A 21,768-nucleotide genomic window follows, 5' to 3' on the forward strand; every position below is an offset into this window, starting at 1 on the left:
TCTGTGCAATTTTTCTCCAAAAGTAATGACCGATAAAAATGTCTTTGTACTATTTTAATCTGAAATTTCTCTATTGTTCTCCAGAAGTTATAAGCAATAAAAATATCTTTGCACTCTTTTAACCCCTTAGCATTCCTGTAAAATTTGCCTAAATCGCCTAGAACACACAGTGTAGCGTGGAACGCTAACAGGTTAAACTAAAGTTGCTGCTCTCTCATAACCTCCTCACGCAAGCGCTTGTCAATGTGGCCATCTGTTTTTGTTATTTTTGTTTTTAGTTTCATTTTCTACTGTAAAACAACGGTGTGGGCCAGTGCTGCCACCTTGTGGAACAACTGATTAGTTGCAAAACAAATTCAGTGTGCATGTGTGACCTGTGCGTAAAGTTCGCACAGTTACAAAAATCAGGTGGTGTGCTTACTTATTCTTACTTAACACTACACGGACCCTCTCATACACATAAAAACCAAAGAATACTTTCTGCTCGAGTGAGCATCCAGCTGCACAACTTCAGCTACATTTTAAAGTCAGTAGATACATTCAGAATAATTTAAGAGGCTATTGTGCCTCTTCACTCTATGCGGAAAATTTTGATCATCCTTGTTTAACAGTGTTTTAGAGCCACTGTGTAATATGTTCACTCTACTTCCATGTGGGTTTGTTGGTCCTGCTTGAGATGGAGTCTCTAATCTGCATGGATCTCTCTGAGAAACTGCTACTTTTAAGGGAGCGCTCTCGTCCAGACTCTGAAGGAGGTGTCTCACTGATTCGACTGGAGTCCCTTACACTCTGAACCCTCCTGATAGGTTTATCCCCACTCTTTGGCAAAGGTCCGCTACTGACAGAGTCTGTTCTACCACCAGGCAATCTCTGAGAGCTACTCCTGGATAAGCTCTTTGATGGTGTTCCTGTTACAGCAGGTGAGGGCAAGTCCTTTTTAGTTCTGGAAGAAGATGCCACAGTGTTGCGAGCAAAGCTAGGCAAAGGCGATGAACTTTTCGGGGTGTTGCTAGGACTGTCAGGTGTTCCTCCTTCTGAGGTTCCTTGGGCCTGAGCTTGGGCCAAGGCGCGCATCGTAGAACGACACATCTTTTCCTCTGGTGCTGGTTTTGAAATGTTACGAACAGTTTTGGCATTCGTTTTCTTGATTGAAGGTCTGTGTTGGACCGAGTCCCTCGCCCACCGAGAGGTGCTTGGCGTCGCTCCTCTTGGTGCCCTGGGATCCTCTGGAGGGAGACTTGAATGTCGTGTAGGTCTACCTTGCCTCTCGCCTCTCCTGGCTGGCATGCTTTGGTCACGAAGTGGACGTCTCGGTTCAATATTCTCATGTCCAGGAGGTTTTTCGACTTTCCTCATGCTGCTACTAGATCGATTCTGCCTTGTAATGGGCACCACTTTGCGCATGTTCTGAGTCTCAGTTGCTGTGAGGTTTCTTGTCGGACGGCTGGCATGAGTTATTGCTTTGGATGGAATCTTGGTTTTGACAAGTGTTGTTTTGGGTCTACCTGTTTGAAATGCTTTCTTGCCAACTCTTCGCCCTTCAGCTGTGTCACAGCTATCTGTCTCTGCTTCCTCAGCAGTAACCGATGGACTGACAGATTCTTGACATGCTTGATTGACCCTTCCCGTGAGGGGTTCATCACTTGACATGGACACAAAGTGACAATCAATGGACTCAAAATTGGAGGAAAGGGAATTGGTGTCCTGAATAACTCTTGGAAGGTTGGCTTCCTGTGGCTTTGGGTTAAGTTCAGATCTTTCTTTTTTGATAGGAGAACTCTCAATCTCAGAACAGTCCAACACAATGGAGCAATCCGTCTCAGTGCAGTCCATGACATACAACATAGATTTCTTACTGGAAACAGAGGGATCCAGAGGCAACGGGGTGTCACAAGTTGTTGAGGAAAAAGTACTTGAGTCTGCTTCCTCTCTCTGTGATGAGATCATTTTGTCATTCCATAATTTTTCTGGTATAGGTCCCTCCTCAGAACTCCGACTAGATGGGAGTATATCAAGGACAAATAATTTGGGAGAGTTTTCATTCCTTTTCAGATCTGTTACCAATACTTCACACTGGTTATCCACAGAAACATGACTGTTATTATTGATTTGGCTGGTTATCTCAAAGGGTTGAAGACCTGGAACCAGATTGTGTTTCTCCACTGAGACACTCATGTGTCCAACACTTTGACCAGATGTCCCGTGCTTTGTGTTACTTATTCGAGGTGTAACTCCACTTTCTGAGAGAGAAGTGTAATTATTATTATTATTGTAGGGATCATTTCTCGTGTTGTAGCCAAAACTCGAATATCTAGCTAAAGGACTGATGGGTTCTGTCTCAGCCTTTGGTGAAGAAGCTAGCTTCTCTTGGTAAACCTGACTTTGTGGACCCAGCTCCCTATTATCATCCTGTAAGAGAAGCCATGCCAATGTATTTCGTTGATGGTTCCTGCCTGAACGTGGCAGGCTGCTGAATTTCGTAGTGTCACTTGCTGCAGACGCAGAGGTCAACTCTGTGTGATGGTAACGGCGGGCACTAGCCGAGCGCCCCAAAGGACTGTGGGGGCTTTGAGGTCTTGATTGAAGCAGGAAGTCCAGGAGGCCTTCTTTGGTTAGGATTTCAACATCATTTTCGCTGCTACTGCGACCAAAACCTCCACTAATGCCCGCCTCAGCATTGGCTGCACCCCATGCACACCGTCTCTCTTCCAGTTCCCGTAAGCGCCGCTGTCTAGCTTCCTCTTTCAGTTCCCTGTCCAGGTTGTCCTGCAGGGGGGTGGACAAGAGATCACTATAGGAGTTTGTGTATACTGATATATGATCTGTAGCAAGATTTGTAGCCTTAAGCCCGGGACACACCAAGCCGACTTCAAAGAACCAGTGGCGAAAAAAACAAAAACCTGTGTTGTCGCCTCATGTCAGCTGCGTCTAAATCAAAAAGCTGCACTTGAACACATGCCGCAGGCTACAGTGACATGTGTATTCTGTGTCTGCATGAAAGGAATTAACTGTGTATATCAGCAGCTGTGCTTATAAACACTACTTTAATATGCATTATATTGAGGTAAGATGAAAAAAAAAATGCCATCAAAACATTTCTGAAGACGGTCAATTCCTCTCAGAGATAGATTCATATAAACCCCCTCATATATATCAGCCTATATTTCGAGGATCGCGAACAGTGAGCCTGATCTACCTGATGCAGTATTTTCTCCTTTTCACAGACTTCATAAAAATTCCACACAAATTTTGGGAAATGACTGCAATGCAGTTTGTGTGCAATTCCGGAATAGAGATCGGTCAAAGTAAAGCTAAAAAACAGTTCTGATTTATAGCCGGTCGAGCGGTGCATCTCAAGAACCCCAAACTTTCCCAGACCGCTGATTTAGAACAAGCAGGGGGTTCTTCAAGCTCTTGCGTGCCATCTGAACTCACCAAACTCACAAAAACCAGCGAGAGAGACGCTCGCGGATGGCTGATGATCAGCTTGGTGTGTCCCTGCCTTTAAAGTCTTGACAAATAAGAAATTATTTAATTTACTGTTTTTATATGAATCTTAATTTTGGATGTTAGTCAATGTGATATGTACCTTTACAGCTTTTTTGAACTTTAGACAGAAATCTTGGAAAATTCTAAAGCACTCATCCAGTTTGAAGGTGTCTTTGTCTTCACAGAAGAAGTCAATGAGGGCATTACCCTCCTTGCGCATTTCCAGCCTGCGATGTTTAAGGTCCTGCAAGGCCTGTATAGAGCTCTAACAAACAAGAAAGCATGTGAGCCATTCTTATTTACATAAAAAAACTTTAATCCATTATAGTAAATGAAAATACATACACAAATATAAATATAAATTGAGGGAATGATTCATTTACCTGCAAAAATGGATCTAGCTGCTGTCGCAGCTCATCATCATCCCGAATCTTCTGCTCCAAGGAACGTGTTTTGACATAGAGAGAGGAAAACTCTCCTTCTATATTTTCTACTGAAATTCTACAACAATAAAAATGTAAGTAAGCCGAGGAAGGGCTCATAAAAAGTACATAATGACTACAAGAAAAAGCCAAACACTAATGAAGTATTAGTACTAGTAGTTAAATCAAAATAGATGTTTGGTAGTTTGGTTTGATACTGGTGTAGTACTGCATGGCCTGATCTTTACAGTATTAAAACAACTCAATTTAAGATGTTCAAATGTTTCACTCTGAACCTGACTGCACTCTGAACATGCGTTAGCTTCTCTGGGAACTTCAAAAGAGCCTCATCCTTCTTCTGAGCTTCCTTTGCGAGAAAAGTTAAAGAAAAATTAGAGTCAAAGCAGTTAAAACAAAACGTTTCCTGAAACATTTACAAAACTTGATCAGTAAATCTGGAGAAAACTACAGTGCATCTGGTTTTGTCCTACTTACTAGTGCCACAAAATGAAGCAGGTTCATGCCAGGCTTGTTGGCCTTCGTGTCAGCCAGAGAGAGAAGCGAGGACAGATTGAAGCCCACTGCATTGCCTGCGTAGCCACCCTACGAACACACAGAGTACATCAGTCAGTGTCTGCTCAGTGCTGTAAAAGCCATCAACCTTTCCTGATTTTAAAATGTCAGGGAATGTTTTGGAGGAGTAGTTGAAAAGAAAGAGCAAAGGTGAAAAGAGGATTGGGGGAAATGTCCACAAAAAGAGGGAAGATGAGGGGTAAAGGAACACTGGAAAGACAATAAACAGAGAGACAGAAAGAGACTTACTGCATTCATGATATTTCCCGCTTGGAGAACCAAGTGTAGAATGGCATGGAGTTCTTCACAAGCCATTAGTTCTGTGGAATAATCAATGGAAACTGAATTAAATTACAATTCCACAACACCAACACTCTAAATGCTATTACTATCCTACTGTCTACAGACTAAGACATTTAGGCAAGGCAAGGCAAGTTTATTTATATAGCACATTTTGTACACAATGGTAATTCAAAGTGCTTTACATAATAGGAAGTAAAATAATCATGAAGAAAAAAAAAATAAATAAAATAAAACAAGCAATTTTAAAAGGAATCGAATTTAAAGGAATCAAATCCACTTTTAAGTTAGAAAAAAGTGCTGATGGCATAACGACTGCTCAAATTAGTTAAAAGGTTAGTTCACCCAAAAATTTAAGTTAGGCTGCGTTTTACTCACCCCTGAGGCATCCTAGATGCATATGACTTTCTTCTTTCAGACGAATCCAGTCGGAGTTATATAAAAAATAGTCTTTGATCTTTAAAGCTCTATCGTTGCAGTCAGTGGGTGTTGCATTGCTTCAGTCCAAAAGAAGTGAAATAAAAAGCGCCCATCCATAAAAAATAACTCACATGGCTCCGGGGGGTGAACAAAGGCCTCCTGTAGTGACTTTATGCATTTTTGTAAGAAAAATATCCATATTCAAGTCTTAATAATCACTTTTTTGTGGAATGGCGTTTTTTATTTCACTTCTTTTGGACTGAAGCAATGCAACACCCGCTGAATGCAATGATAGAACTTGAAAGATCAAAGACAACTATTAATATAACTCCGACTGGATTCGTCTGAAAGAAGAAAGTCATATACATCTAGGATGCCTGGGGGGTGAGTAAAATGCAGCCTAATTTTTATTTTTAGGTGAACTAATCCTTTAATGCAAGATTAATAAAACTCAATTTGAGTTTTGCTAAAGGCTCCCAGCATCAACGGAGTGCCATATCTTTATGTTTTAGTGCTGCTGAGGTGTAGAAAGGTCATGAGCCTTAGGTTTCTAAAACAGGCAGAGCTGAGTGACAAAAAAAGGACTTTGTGCATCAAATTACACGGATGACTTTGTGTACAAGAGAACAAGCAATGGTCCACAGAGGTCAAAATAAAAGGCATGCATAACCCCTCAAAGTGTTTTGCCTGCTTAGCTGAAAAAATGACAATTATTACTCTGGATGAAAGTAAAACAATTCCTCCAAAATATGACAGAAATATCTTACCTTCAGTAGCCTGACGCACAATGTTAATCTCATGACTCATGACCGCACAGGACGGGAGGAACTCTTCCTGAAGTACCATAGCCTCAATACGCACTTCATAGCTTTAAAAGTGAACAGATAATCATAACTGACTTGCATTTTGTGTATGCTGTTAGGTGTTTTTTATGTCATTCATAAGAGAGATCTCACCATGGCACTTGAATCAGCAGGAACATGAAGGAATCAGCCAGTGTCAGCTTATTTGGGTCTCCTTTGAATTCCCGCAATCTCTTCACCTAGTGATTGCATTTTATTGAGGGTAGGCTTTGATTTTGTAACTACATACAGGTATACATCACTTAATACATCAGTATATCACTGCATGCTGATATCAAAACCTTGTTTTGGTGTAATGATTATTTGTTACAGGAGTTGTCTTTTAATGTTTGGGACACATTAGGATGCATTAATGCAGCAAATACACTACAAATGCGATGTGGCTAAATGTATCTCTGACTACCAGCACATGTGATTTGAGGGATTTAATTAATTTGTTTACAATACACTTTGCATCTCGTTTACTCCTGTATGTGTTGCTGTACATTTGTGATGTTACTAGCAGATGCCATTCACCAGAAATGGGGCCATACAAAAATACAGTGTACATGTAAGGTATTTCTTACCTCGTGTGCTTCTGGTAGAAGTTTGAGCAGTTCTTTCAGCGGTTCTGCTCCATATTGCTTACTGTTGCCCTGACGAATGTCTTCTACTATTGCAAGATTGGACCTGAGGGAGAAAAACACAAGTACAAAACAGACGATTCATTTTTGGCTCTTCTTCAGACATGCAGCTGGTCAGAACATGAGATTAACCCTTTGTAGGACACTTCAGTGTATGATCCAGAGAAAGCTGTACCTTCACAAGGATAAATTACTATATACTTACAGTACGTTAAATTAAGCATAAGGTAAGGTTAGGGGTATATTACACTGCATACCATCAACACTGTCTCTAAAAACTATATACAAGTCTGTATTTTTAATGAAGGTATTTCATAATAGCAATAAACTAGGAATTTTGATTTGAATGATTCTGATTAATTGGCCTGTAGATTATGAAGAAAAATCAAACTACTTAGTAGTTCATTAATAGTTACTGTTTCAATTTAAATGAATTAAAATAACACTCAGTCCTGGTACTCAGCCTATTATCTAGTGATGAAAAAAACTATCACTTAATCTCAAATTGTAGATTGAGATGATATTTAGTAATATATTATGGAAAAATGATCTTACAATGCATTTTACAAATGCTGTAGTAGTAAAATAGATATTTGAAGAACTGTTTGAAAAAACAACATTCTTCAAAATGCCTTAATTTGTGTTCAACGACAGACAGAAACAAGCAAAACACTATGATTTTTAACCATTTAGCTACTGACTGATTGCCAAAAGTGAGCACTTACTGTATACTGTCCCCCTGGAAATCTGCATTGAGTACATTTGAGCTGTTTCCTAACAGGTTTTGGTGATTACTTTTCTTAATAAAACAAAAAATGAATATGTCTCTAGATAATGACTTTTTCAGATACAAATAATAAGTCAAAAAATGCTTTGTTCTTGAAGCCTGGGACTAACTGTAACATTTTCTCCTGCATGAGTGACGTAAATATGATTTTACTAACTGATCACAGAAGAAAGCATTGTCTTTTTGCATAATGATTTATAGTCCTGCTGTCTTTGAGGATGTGGAAATACCAGTTCAAAAATAAACAATCCTTGTTTACACAGGACACATCCACCTGCCCTTTTCACCCTGCAACAAATCTGACAGAAACTTTCCTTGTTTCATGCTTTTTTTTCTCTGTTGAGTACCGACAGCACACTTTATCATATATAACATATATATCTGTAACTAGTACTCGTTACGGCATCCTCATGTGAACTTCCAAGCATCAATCAGAACCTGAAAGCTATTGATCTTTCCACAAGAGCATCGGATTTCTCTTGACAGCCAGATCCTATTTCTGTGCTGGAGCTCATGCACACGCAGGTTTTTACACATGACGACGCTGAGAAACTTACTTCTTGAACTGTTTGAGGAAAATCCCAATGTTCATTCCTCTCTTAGAGTCCAAGATGCTGATCTGGGAGAACAGAGGAATAGAGATGGTGATTAAAACGTATGGAAAGATACACAAAGCACAGACTGTGTGTGTTCTGAGCAGACGCGTAATTCCCATTCAAATTTTTGGCCTTCAGGTGTTTGTGGCACGCTGATTTGAATGCAGCTTCCACATAAATAAAACTGCTATCTTTGATGTTGCAGAATTACTACGTAAAAGACAAGTGAGGTGACACTTTTTACTTATTTTTCAATGTCCTTGTTACATGTTACATATACTTAATAATAACAACAGTAAATTATGCATAATTACATGTAACTTACCCTAACCCTAACTCTATAGTAAGTACATTGTTCTATAGTACCATAACCAAAGATGTTCAGAACAGTGGCACTCTAAAATAGTGTTTTCAGTATCTTAGTTCATTTTGTTGTGCATACTAAGAACACGAAGCCATCCATGTTTACTTTGTTGTCACATTTGCTTTTCCAAACAATTTTGGCTTTGGCTTTGGTTTTTGTCACCATAGAAATGACACCGGAGAACCGAAAAGAAAAAATAGATGCCAGCATTTCTATAGGTTTAGATGAGGAGGAGCATTTTAAATTGAAACTATTATTGCAAAAATAAAAGCCTTGAGAGTAACTAGACCATGCAACATGAAAGTGAACAACTCTTTTTATTATTATTAGTATGCAACAGGAATGAATATCTTTCTAGTTTCTACAAATGTTTTGAAGTTTTATTTGGAAATGAATCTTGAAGGGCTAGTTCACCCAATAATGAAAATTCATTCAATAAACATAAAACTTTCATCCATATTCAAAATGCAATGAAGATTTTTGTAATAAACCCTGAGAAATTTCTGTTCCTTCCACTGAAAGCTAAACTTTTCACACTTCAAATACTAGATCAACTGTGTTTGCTTGATGCATAAGAACAAACCTCACTAGCTCTCATGCATCAAACAAGCATGTCTGGGCAATGTTTATTTATGGTTAAAAGCCTAAATTAAATCAGTTAATCATACAAAACAATTGTGTTTCTTCAGAAGACTTGGATTACTTTTACAATGTAATTTTAAATGTTTTGAATTTTAGTCTAATGGACTTTCCATGAAGTTTTTTTTTTAGAATTATCTTCATTTGTGTTTTGGGTTTGGGACTGATGACATCATTTTCATTTTTGGGTGAACTATCCCTTTAAAGGCCACAATGCTGTCCTTGTTTTTTCTCATTAACATAATATCAGCACTAGCTAGGAAACCCTCATTTTAGTGGCAACTAAACAGACACACAATCTGTCACTCTCTCTCTGACACACATTTACACGACCTGTGTGTGATACGTGTAATTTGTGAGGCATCACAAACTCAAAGGAGTAGCTGGGTGGTGTCTGAAATTACAAACGAGACACACACACACACACGCGCTCCACGCCACAGAAGCTTCATTAGATCTGCACAGGTACACTCCGTGCCTTTGTGGATAATTACAAAGCTACTCAGACCAGCGACAACCACACAAAACAACACTAAACACAGCTGGTCGCTTAGACACAAATCGACAAGCTCACGGGAGCATATGTTTTGAGTAACAGGGACGTGTTTGTCTTATGTGGAGGTGGAAAACAGAGTTGCACACACCTAATAATCTTTCTTATAAGCTAGTATAAAAGGTGTTCATACATGATAGGAAATGCATACATTATAGGCAATTGTTAGCATGCAAAAATACATCATATCATACAAAATAAGTGCACTTTGTTTGGAACATATCTTGATTTAGTTACTGTTTGTAAGGATTTGTGCATAATGTTTACACTGGATATAAACTGTTTTAAGCCGTCATAATACCAAATCAGGTAAACCTCTTAAAAATATGATGCAATTATATAAATCTTATAGATTAAATATAATTTTCATTCCATGAACATAAAAAGATTCATAAATATTGATTTGAATTGATGCTCATTGCTTAATCTTTACATAGTTAAATATGTTCTAAATACATTCTTAATGCATGTACCAACAATTACTAATAAAATCGTGTTGAATATAAAGATGTTTCACTGTAACTTAATACAGTAGATGTATTATAGACAGATTTCAGAATGAATGAATTACACAATGCAAATAGTTCAGTGATGTAAAGCACAGCATTCATTTTTGGGAGAGGAACTCAGCTGAGAAGATGAATATCAGTATTGATGTTCTGTATGTGTTGATTATGGGATTTGTTTCTCAGATCTTAAATTATCAGTGACCCAAGTCTACATGTGATTATACAGTGCACACTGCAAATGTTCAACACGTCATTTTCCTAAATTTGCTTTTAACAGATTAACTGGATCAAATTACACTGACTTCCAAAGGCCACAGAGATGAAGCTCTTCAGAAGGCAGACAAAACACAAAGAGAATCTCAAACCTGGGTATCTGGTAGCATGATTTATCGATGGACAAAACCATATCAGATCATAGTTTTTTGTTTGTTTTTTTAAATCAATGTCACGCTTCTTTATTTTTGCTGTATCTGAGAAAGCTATACTTATCATTGTATATATCATTATATAATAAATTTGTCCACAGGCATGTATCATTCTTTACACCAGTGGTTGATTGTAGGCCAACGTTTGCCATTTCAAGCAACTTTTAAGGTTCAATGTTACAGAATGTATATTTATATCTAATATTGGCCAGTAATGATATATAAACGATTATTGGTTATCAGTACTGACATAACTTTCTACATTGGTGTATCCCTAATATCTGGTAGTATTGGGTTTCTGCAACACTGATAATACGTAGCTTATCGTGCGTTTCGTGGGAGTTTCAAAGTGAATTGCAGCATTTTTATTAGGTTGGTTCAGGTACGTATTGTGGCGGTTCTGAATTAAAATGTTCGGTGAGAGTGTCGCTAAAAGGTTAATGCTTGATCGTGTTGGACAATAACATTCCTCATACACCGAACCCAACCTTAAACTGGCTAAATGCATTCGCTGATGCAACCGTGTTATTTTAACTTCCTTTTACGCAGCCTTGAGCTGTTTTGTTGCACCGTAGTTTCACGGGATTTGGCGTGAAACACTGTATCGCGTGAGCTACAGAGCAATCCTACGGTGACGCCAACATTCAAAAGTATCAGTTTTCAAATCTCACAGCATGTTACATTTGTGCTTAAGTCATGATTGCAAGGAATTGTGCGATAATTAGGCTTTCTTGATCGAAACTCTGTCCCTGTAAATCATGCTTTGTGTGAAATTATTTTTGCTTGGAATAATTTACCTGGGTGTATTAAAAAGATACAAGTTGAAAGTATTTTTAGAAGGGATGTTAATTTATTTATTTATTTATTTTTTTTAATGATTGATTTATAGAATTATAAGTTTGGTGAGATTATGAACTGGATGTTGATTGCACTCGTTTTATGATTTCTTCATCCATTGTTGAAATACTGAGGACCACAATGGAAATAAGCCTAGAGACAGTTTTGAAATTACATTTTGTCAAATAAAACAAACAAAAAGGAATAAAAGCTGTCAGTTTTACTGCCTCCAGTGCTCTTTATCAACTGGAAACTGCAGCAATTTGTACATACTGGTATGTTTTTGAGTTTTGCAGAAATGTACAGTAGGTAGAGTCATGTATTTCCATAGAGTCTGGGGAGATCTTTACACAGGTTATTCTATTCGGTCATTGTTAAAAATCAATTTGACTGAAATAGGAAGTTTCAAGAATGCTTGAAGTGCAAAACATTCGCCTACCATGCAGAGACTAAAATAAATGATACTCTATAACAAGCCGAAGCTATTCCGAATGATGGATGATTCCTTACCTGATCCTTGCTCTCCTTAAATGAACCTCTGGATCTCTCAGGACGAGGATGTCCACTGCTTGTCTGGGTTCGAACCTCCTCTTGCTGGCCGAAGAGCTCCTCCACTGTCCTCACGTCAATCTGATACTGCTGCTGTCTCACTGCTAGAGTCCAAATGTTGGGTTTTCCCCGAACCTTCTCCTCTGGAATGGTTTTCCAGAAGAAGCTCCGTACCCGTCGTTTCTTGCGTGAAGCATGCGGTTGAGTCTGAGGTGGAGGTGGAGGCGGCGGAGGCGGTGGTGGAGGGCAAGAAGTGCTGTCATGTCCATGACTAGGGTCAGTTGTGGAGGTTGTAGAGGGTTCAAATGGCAGCGGTTTTACTATTGATGTGGTACAGTCGCTTGCCGAATCCTCCGCAGCAGTCACGCTTGCCATGACAAGCATTACATTAGCAATGACACCAGTCCTGGAGGACCAGGATGTGAGGGGAAATTTATACAACTCCTAACAATTCGGGACAGTGTCTGTTGGAGTCCCAATGTATCTCTCACTCATAGTCGCTAACACAACTAACAGCCAGGTAAATAACGAATCTTTCCTCTAGCCGAATATGTGTGGAGTTCATTCTTAATTAGAATTTAGTGCAAAGGATTCAGAACTGAACGTTGTCACAAAACTGTCGACTGACTCATGGCTCTGAAAATAATGAGGAACGATGGACACGGGTGTTTCGCAGCCCCCTTAAGCCAATGTCTTGACATTCTCACATATTTTGTCTTCACTTCTTCCACCTAGTCCCATAATGCCGTGCTGTTCCTTCCAAGCTTTCACCCACCGCGGTGTGGTCAGAGGTCAAACCCTTGAAACTGCAAGAGGGACAAAACACACACACACATACACAAAATTAAAATTACTGAGGTGCACTCAGGCGAAGGAACTTGGAACCTAAAAACAGAGGAAATGAGAAAGTAACAGACATCAAAAGAGATGTGGCTGTACACTTAAGGAAAGGCCCCAGTAGGAAATGCTATTGTTCACTGGGGCAGCCTGCTATGTGTAAAAAATGATCTTGACAGACGAACCAAACCTTCACTAATGAAAACTCACACAGGGAACTTTCAAGGGATTTGTACTTCTCATGGCAGCAGTCATCATTAAATACGTTACATAACACACTGTAGTTACATAACATGTGGCTACATTAAAGGAGTAGTTACAGAATACACAGGTCATCCAAGATCTTCATGTCTTTCTTTTTTCAGTCGCAAAGAAATTTAGGTTTTTGTAGAAAACATTCCGGGATTTTTCTCTGGTTCCAGTGTGATTACGTAATGCGTGAAGGCAAGCTAGTGCAAGATGTGCATTTGTGGTTCAAAAGTATATACATTTAGATTTTTTTTAGATGGTTTCTCTAGATAAGAGCATTATTCCTCGGCTGGGATCGTGTAGAGATCTTTGAAGCTGCAGTTTGGACCTTCAACCCGTTGGTCCCCACTGAAGTCCATTATATGGAGAAAAACCCTGGAATGTTTTTTTCACAAAAAACTTAATTTCTTTGCGACTGAAGACAGACAGACATGAACATCTTGGATGACATGGGGGTTAGTAAATGATCAGGACATTTTTATTCTGGAACTAATGCTTTAAGGGTGCATTCAGTTTGGTGCTAATTTATTAAAAAAGCTGTACTATTATTAAGAAATACATTTTTTGTATTGTTTGTGAAAAGTCATCTGAATGGTCTACACTCAATAATACTAGTTTACTAAAAAAAATGGTTTTAAATATGGTTCAGGTTGTTCAACATTCTTTCTCAGGTAGAAATGTCTTAATTTACATTGTAACATTAATTAAAGTATGGAAGATGACAAAGGGAATCCTAAGCAGTGATGCCCAAGTTGCTTTATTTTTGTTGTCGTTGCTGAACAAGTATGGGAATTAAATATTGTGTACACCTAAAACCTGGGAGATGATCATGCTGATTAATGCAGCTAACACCATTGTGGCATTGGTACTTAAACTATGTGAAGAACAGCAATGCTAACACCAGTTAAAATACTACTGAATGCATCTTTACAATGTAGGTAAAACATGGTAATCTAGAACGCTGCTCAAGGAGTAAACGATCTAAACACTGTTCTTGTTTATTTGCTGGTAACTTCTTTTATGCTACTATAAATCAATATTGGTGAACGTATTAGCCATCGAGTGCAGAATTACATAATTAGAATAGTTTTCATACTGGTGATTCACTCGTGCCACTTCTGTAATTTGAATATGCAAAGCAGCCGACATCAAAGTAAAGTGAGGTTGTCAAGGAGACCAGCCAACAACCAGTTCTAAAAAAAAAGCAGCTACTTCACACAAAAAATGTGTAAAGATATACAAGCAAATCTGTAAAAAAAAGAAAAAGAAAAAAAAAGATATTGCTTATTTTCTATTAACTAACCCTAACCCCGTTTCTATTGGTCTGCACATATCATACGGCTCAGGTCTGGTTTTACAGGTGTGTTTGAGATGAGTTTCATCTTATGTGACGTACAGCACTGTGTTATGTAACCTGCAGTTCACAGAGAGGCTAAGGGTCACAATGTATCATTTCAGGAAAAAAGAAAACACATTCTGGTGGTAACATTGTAACATTGATCAATGCAGAGGATGTTAGTACAACAGGTTAGTTTTTACTGACAAAGTTAACTGTGGTGAAAGGATGTTCTAGAAACAGATAATACAAGACACCAAGCGCTGAAAACCAGAGCTCATCATACTGCAACACGCTCTCATTCGATCCTCAAGGTTTTTTACTTATTAAAAGACAACTGACGTCACAGGAAGACTCTGTTTCCGTGCTGGTTCAGCTGAGTTTGGCACAAGCTACTATGTATAATTTATTCATATGTAAAAGTAGGTGTATTTTTCCTTATAAAGTCATCTTCTTCAGAAGAATGCTGTATGGTGTTTTAACATGGTTTTGACAAATAATTGCAACATATGTATATATATATATATTATACCAATTTGTCAATTGGGAAAATGTGGATGAAGGAAATATCATTGTTTAAGAAATGAATGAGCAAAGGGATATCATTGTTTAAGAAATGAATGAGCAAAGGGATCATTTTTGTCCATCCATTCAAAGTCCAATTTTTGAAAAAAAAAAAAAAAGATTTACAAAGGTGCTGTCACAATTTTTTTTTTTTAAACTGTTGAAACAATGAAGCAAGTCCATGTTTCTACAGCATGTTGAATTATTTTTAAATAGATGAATAATGCCATGATGCATTACATGATAGAATACTTCGGTTTACTGATAAAAAGTCTCTGGACTATGATTTAAAATCGACCTCGTCATAAATCTGATTGCTACAGACAGTTTTTAAGTATACTTGATGGATTTCTGAGCACATTTGGAAAGAATGGAACAGTGTGTTAATAAACACACACACACACACACACACACACACACACACACACACACACACACACACACACACACACACTGTACCCAGACCATTAGACATCTGTTCACATGCTTGGCTGTTCCAAATTAATCCTCCTTAGGAGAAAATCTCCTAAAATTTCACATTGTTTGTTTGTTAGCGATTAGTCCTTTTGTTTAGAAAGGATGTCAGGACAGGATCATCTGATAAAGTAGATGGTATGCAGGTTAAACGCATAATTATGGTCTTAATTCTGTTATATTTTAAAGGCTCTGTTCAACACTGTAAAAAAAAAAACATTAAGAAGCTATTTCTACCTGATCTACCCCTTACATTTAGTTTATGCATATAGGTTGATTCAGACGTTAAATAATATTGTTGACCTAATTTAGATGTTGCATGCAACAAATTCAGATTTTTTTCTTCAGTGAACTGTGAAACTGAAAGATGATCTGGAAGCGATTCTTCAGAAGACCCTCAAAGGCAGCAGAAGATACAAAAGTGGATTCATTTTCGTCTAACATAACAGTAGACCTGTTTGCCTTTGGGTCCGTTTAATCAGAAACACAGAAACACAGACAATCGTCTTCTACTCTACTACAACTCTTCAGACAGTCTTGGCAAACTGTTACCTGATGGAACTGACACCGAGGTTTAAAACGCTCTACTCGTAGATTGATTTCCAGTACGTCTGGTAAATGAGGCCCGAGGCAATCACCCACACACCGGATATCTAATACTGTACCTTCAGAGGAATATCTGGGTGCAGTGAACAGAACCCAAACAAAGAACCTTTGAGAGATTAATAAATACTTGAGCAGATTCAAGTCTTAATGTCTTAATGGTGCTTGTGCTTTGGATTCAGCATTCGGTGCAAGTGTATCTCTGTATGCCAGCCATTTATCAAAGTCCAAACACCCACAGGGTCTTGAGAAGATTAAGCTGCTTTCATAAAGAACACTGATAGAAGCCACAGGTTTGTTTAAGACCCAGACATGCTGACGTCATCTGCTATGCAAATCATGAGGCTGTTTCTGTATCAAACATTCATGTAATTCCAAGTGTGATGCTGACGATTTAGAAAGGCTAATTAAAGGAAGGAAGGAAGCCAGGAAAACATTCAGGAAGGCAGACCATCTTAATCTTGTGTAGCAGATGTTACACTGAATGTGTGGCTTACTTTTATCTTCTATCAGCTGTTACATTTTAGACCTTGCAGAAGGGAAATATTCTCTGCTTCAAGCTCTCTTTAAGCTCCTACATACTGTATCTTCAGGTCATTATATTCTATATCTTCTATGAGTAAAACATTAGTGAGGCCATTAACACCTTCAAACTATTCTACTAGTCAGTAACTGAGGCCAAAATTATATACTACTCTAAAAGCAGACGTTATCTAAAACTGAATATTATTGTTATGTTATTGATGGACTGGAGTGCTGTGGAGTATTGTGATGTTTTTATCAGCTGTTTGGACTCTCATTCTGACGGCACCCATTCACTGCAGAGCATCCATTGATGAGACACTGATGCAGTGCTACATTTCTACAAACCTGATGCAACAAACTGATCTCGGATGGCCAGCAAATTTAAATTTTTTTGGGTGAACTGTTCCTTTAACAATATAAGACAATATAGATTTGCATTCTATATTGTATCATTTTGTATTATAAATTTGTATCAATATTTCTGAAGAAGAAATTATTTTGCATGCACGTTAAAATAAATGCTTCATTTAAAATCTACTGTTATGACAATGTACGTTGAAGTACGGAATTTTAATATAGTTGTGATTTTGCACTGATAATATGCATGCTGTGCACAAAAGGTGCAGTGTATCTTTGATTATAAACCTCTCTTGGTCTGATTCTGCAGATGATTTATTTATTTATTTTCCTAATGTAACAAGTTAAATGTTTTTTCTTAGTGTGATAGTGTCGTGATTTCTCCACGGCAGCTTTGATGAATCTTCCTTATTAAAATTACCACAGCTGGGGGGGGCAGGGTGAGGCTTGACCCAAATACAGATTGAGAGGATGATATTATAATGAGGAGACAGAAAGAAAAGTGGGCTGGGAGGGAATCAGATCAGGGAAATCTTCAAGAATTCCTAGAAGACAAACTAATTCTAAAGGTCAAAGAAGCAAAGTTCCAGAATGATCTAATTTACAAAGTACAACCATTTCTGTGCATCATTCGCTAAAGCATCACTCAGAACAAATCTGATATGAGAAGGAATTTTTAAGTTTCTGGGAAACCCATGAGGGATATCTGAGCCATGAAGATCATCCGGTCCACTTGGGAAAGCTTAAAAAGTGCACTGACTGGGAAACTGCACTAACGAAACAGCTCTTCGCTGTCAATCACTGATGCTGCATATTGAGCTGTGGGCATTTATACTAATTCTTCAGATGCTTCGCTTTAATGTGACCTGAATGAGTGTGCTGAAACACACGAACACACACACACGGTCACTCATCAGTAACATACACATGATCTCGACCACAAACAGTCACTCCACCAAGTGGTTTAGTCCCTATAGGAACAGCTCATAATAGTAGACAGTGAAATGGCCTCAATAAAATATAAATAGCCTCATGTGCAAACAAAGAAAGTTGGAATAAAAGCACAACCTCCCGGAATACCAAAACAATCCTAATGCATCTTGATATGTGGCAAAATTACATAGAGCGGCTGCGCAATAGAACAACAAACTGGATGTCTGATCATTTTATACAGGGAAGTGAATCAGACAGTGGGATCGATGGCAGGACGCACTTTGGTTGCCATGGTGACAGCAGATGGGATGCTGAAGTCCAAACAGCTGATGTTTACGTGTGTGCGAATGATGGAGCCAGATGCTTGCTGGTGAATTTAGTCCCTGTAGAAATCATTAGAAGTACAACAACTAGAACCGTTCACCATGACGGCAGTGGCGTTATTGTTCATTGATACTAAAACTATAAAAAAAACTGTTTTGGTATCTGAAATAAAGATAAAAAAAGAAATAAAATACAGAAATACTGAAGAAAGATTATTTATATTTTTATATTTGTGAAATTGTGAAGTTTGGGAGATTGGGAATTTTGAATTGGTGAATTGGTGAATTTCTGAAAAAAAATAAAACTAAACTTACTAGAATTCAAATAAAAGCTTAAATGTATTTAACAAAATGAGATAAAACTTAAATAAATAACATAAAAATAAGAGTTCATATGCTGTATTTCTGTTATTAATTGTAATTAATTCTGTCTGTGAATAGAAATTTGAGCTGTCTGTTTATTTGATTACAAATACACACTGTGATATTTCTTGTACAGTTAAGAAAAACTATTAAATATCACTAATTATTTACCAAAAAGGGAAAAAGCTTAAAAAACTTTAGAAATGTTGCATTGGCAGCTAACTGAAATATAAAATAAGTTGAAAATAAAATATCTAAAACTTAAATAAGAATAAGTTATAGTTTAGTAATTTTATTTGGAAGCTAAACTGAGATTAAATTATTTTGTTTTTTTTCTTATATCAGTTAAGAATAACCATTAAATGTCACCAATTATTTTCCAAAAAAGGAAAAAAAAAATTAAACAACTCAGAAATGTAGAAATGTTGCATTGGCAGCTAACTGAATTGAAATAAGTTGAAACTAAAATAATTAAAAATTAAATAAAAAATTAATTGAAACTAATTAAATGTATTTTAACAAATTATGCAAATGACTTAAGCTTAGAAAATGAAAGCTTATTCAAAATACTAAATATTGTATATTAGTAGGTCATATAAATAATATAATATAGTAAAAAACTAGATGGTGGGTACAGTGTTGTTTTCTGTTCAGATGCTGTGTTTCTGTTATTAACTGTTCTGTCTGTGAATAGAGATTTGAGCTTTAACATATCTGTGTTTACTGATTACAAATACACACCGTGATATTTCTTGTACAGTTAGAAATAACCAATAAACATAAAACTAAACTATTTACCAAAGAAGGAAAAAGCTACACCGTCAGAACCCAAAACAACTCACAAATTCACAGTCATGCTAAGATAGTGTTACCGCAGTAATCTACTTTGGGGGCACTTTAGGGTGTGTTACCGTGGCAATGTGACAACAGACCCCCCCCGCCCCCCCGGTGACCTCACCCTGAGGGGAAACTGTTCCCCAAGCTTTGTTCCAGAACTCCTGAATGGATTGTCTCCGATTCATCTCACCATGAGAAATAGGATGGGCTCCTAAAGAAGCTGGCTTCAGAGAATTAGAATACAGCACATCCCAATCTGAGACGAAGCTCTAGGAACAGCTCTAGGGGTCTCCACGGGGCACTAAACAGAGCACAAACCTTGAATATCTATTATTAAAGTTGTCCCGTCAGTTCACCTTTATGAAAATGCGGCGGCTTGCGACAGATTTCAGATGATGTAATGTTTGCAGATCATGGTCAGACACAATGAAGGTAAATAAAGGAGGCACTGAAGGCTTTTGAGCAGGAACTGTGCTATAGTTTTCTTATTAAAGTCTGAACAACAGATTACAGAGCAGCTGACTCATGAGGTTCCTCCAGTAAAACCCTTCTGTGGTCTTTAGGGACGCGATCACACTAAAGGCTACAGAACTAAAGCCCAGTGTTAATGAGGAGAGACAAGGCTGAAACTGTCGAATCAATACACCTGTCAACCTGCACTGTACTCACACACGTTGTGTTTCCATGTGTGATGGGTTCATTCCATGGGTGTAAACGTTCTTCTACTGTACAAACTGTATTTTCTATCCCCTTACATTAACTCTACCCCTCACGCAAAACTACAGGCATTTTTAGATTCTCAAAAAACTTCATTCTGTATGATTTATAAGCAAGACCAAAAAAAAAAAAAAAGTCCTCACAAGGTCAAAATTTACTGCTATTACAATCCTCGTTTGGTCCCCATAATGTGGGAATACAAGGCACACACACACACACACACACACACACACACACACACGTATGTATATGTGTATGTCTATTTGCCTAATGTGTGATGCCCATGGGAGAATCACAGGGATGTGAGGGACGCATATGGACATTGCAAGAAGAAACAAAATCATTCAGCAGATGAATTAACTGTAAAATCCAAAACGAAATTTACAGAACTAAATTGTCATGCAATTCAAACTGGGTTCAAGAACTTACCGTGTTTACAGTCTGAGGAAGAGATGTTGCGGCAGGTGCATGTATCCGAGGGTAGGTGTGTGTCGGGCTCACAGACATTGTGCAGCGGCGCTCAGAGATGCAGAGGGTTACAGCCAGCGGACGCAGCGCGCGTGCGCGTGTGATGAAAGCCGAGCTACCGCGCGCGCGCAGTGACCGGCTCAGGTGAATGGAGTGTGACGTAGGCTGTGGCGAGTGTAACACAAATATTGATATCGACATACAGCGTCGCTGGCTGTTTATTAAACATAAGCAGGTCCATTTGGCAACCATGGAGACGATGGAGCATTGTCCAGATACAAATAGCAATTTGAGGGTAATTTAAGAATTTAAGAGTATCTTCAAAAACTGTATGAGCTCGTATCCCATTAACATTTTTTCCAAATCCAAACTCAGCGCATAGTGATTTGCATACATTTTGCTTTTTAGGGAAGCAAAACGAAGTTGCTTTTACGCACTAGAGTCAAGCACTCTTCAAGCCTATTTCTATTACGGAGAAAAATTTAATTCAAAATGTAATTAAAATCCATCTCCAAATTCACAGCGCCATCATAGTTTTGCATAATAATAATAATAAAACAAAAATAAAAATACTAGGACCCACTAGGAGACCTCGACAAACTTCAAGGGAAGCCCTTTTAGAATTATTTAATTTTATTTATATTAACATAAAACTAAAGATGCACATTATACTGATATTATATTTTGAGTTTATTCGTATTCCAACAGAAGCAGCATAAGTACATATCAGCTCATGTATGAAGGCCTTTTAATATAGTCTGGGACAAACAAGGGATTTGGATTCCAAAGAGTTGAGAATAATTTAGTGATTATGTAACACTAGCATAAAGTCAGTGTAAACACTGGGTGAACTAACAAAACAGACAACAGCGCCCCCTGAAGGCAGAATGCGGTCATGACCGTGACGTCAGATGAAATGTGAAACAAAAAACATGATTACTTACCACTGGAAGGATTTAATCATTTTTAAATAAAAGAGAGTTATACACAAGACTTAAGAATAATAAGTTTTATTTTTTACTGTCTCCCATGATTCAACATTCAGGACTTTCGCCCTTATTTTATACCCAAAGAAAAATACAAGATTTTACAAATATATAGATGCGTGTATGCATGTCAGTCAGTCCTCACACTTTTACTGTACAGTGATGTCTGTGTTTGAAGAGTCACACTCGAATCAAAGGTGGTTAGTTGTGCATCAAATGAGTCTCCAATAATAAACAACTGCATTAT

At 37.8% G+C, this 21,768-nt stretch overlaps 1 protein-coding gene across 1 annotated transcript; it reads right to left on the reverse strand.

The window, feature by feature from the left end:
• LOC109110523 (FH2 domain-containing protein 1) lies at window positions 1–20,686 on the reverse strand. Its single transcript, XM_042718477.1, has 12 exons — window positions 20,497–20,686; window positions 11,911–12,755; window positions 8,035–8,096; window positions 6,634–6,736; window positions 6,161–6,246; window positions 5,972–6,072; window positions 4,734–4,804; window positions 4,407–4,514; window positions 4,208–4,278; window positions 3,873–3,990; window positions 3,590–3,754; window positions 1–2,766 (listed from the first exon to the last, which is right to left on the reverse strand). Exons 2-12 carry the CDS (start codon window positions 12,331–12,333, stop codon window positions 643–645), a joined length of 3,432 nt encoding a protein of 1,143 aa, XP_042574411.1. The 5' UTR covers window positions 12,334–12,755; window positions 20,497–20,686; the 3' UTR covers window positions 1–642.
• Between the last annotated feature and the right edge of the window lie 1,082 nt (window positions 20,687–21,768).

The sequence above is a fragment of the Cyprinus carpio genome, chromosome A1, assembly GCF_018340385.1.
Source record: "Cyprinus carpio isolate SPL01 chromosome A1, ASM1834038v1, whole genome shotgun sequence".
Classification (NCBI taxonomy): Eukaryota; Metazoa; Chordata; class Actinopteri; order Cypriniformes; family Cyprinidae; genus Cyprinus; species Cyprinus carpio.

Bases quoted from the DNA above. Each gene is read 5' to 3' on its own strand.
- LOC109110523 (XM_042718477.1), bottom strand. From the start codon at position 12,333: ATGCTTGTCATGGCAAGCGTGACTGCTGCGGAGGATTCGGCAAGCGAC. The intron at 4,515-4,733 runs GTAAGTCTCTTT...GTGTGTTCGTAG, and splicing joins CGGGAAATATCATGAATGCA to GGTGGCTACGCAGGCAATGC. The intron at 3,755-3,872 runs GTAAATGAATCA...CTTGTTTGTTAG, and splicing joins AGCTAGATCCATTTTTGCAG to AGCTCTATACAGGCCTTGCA.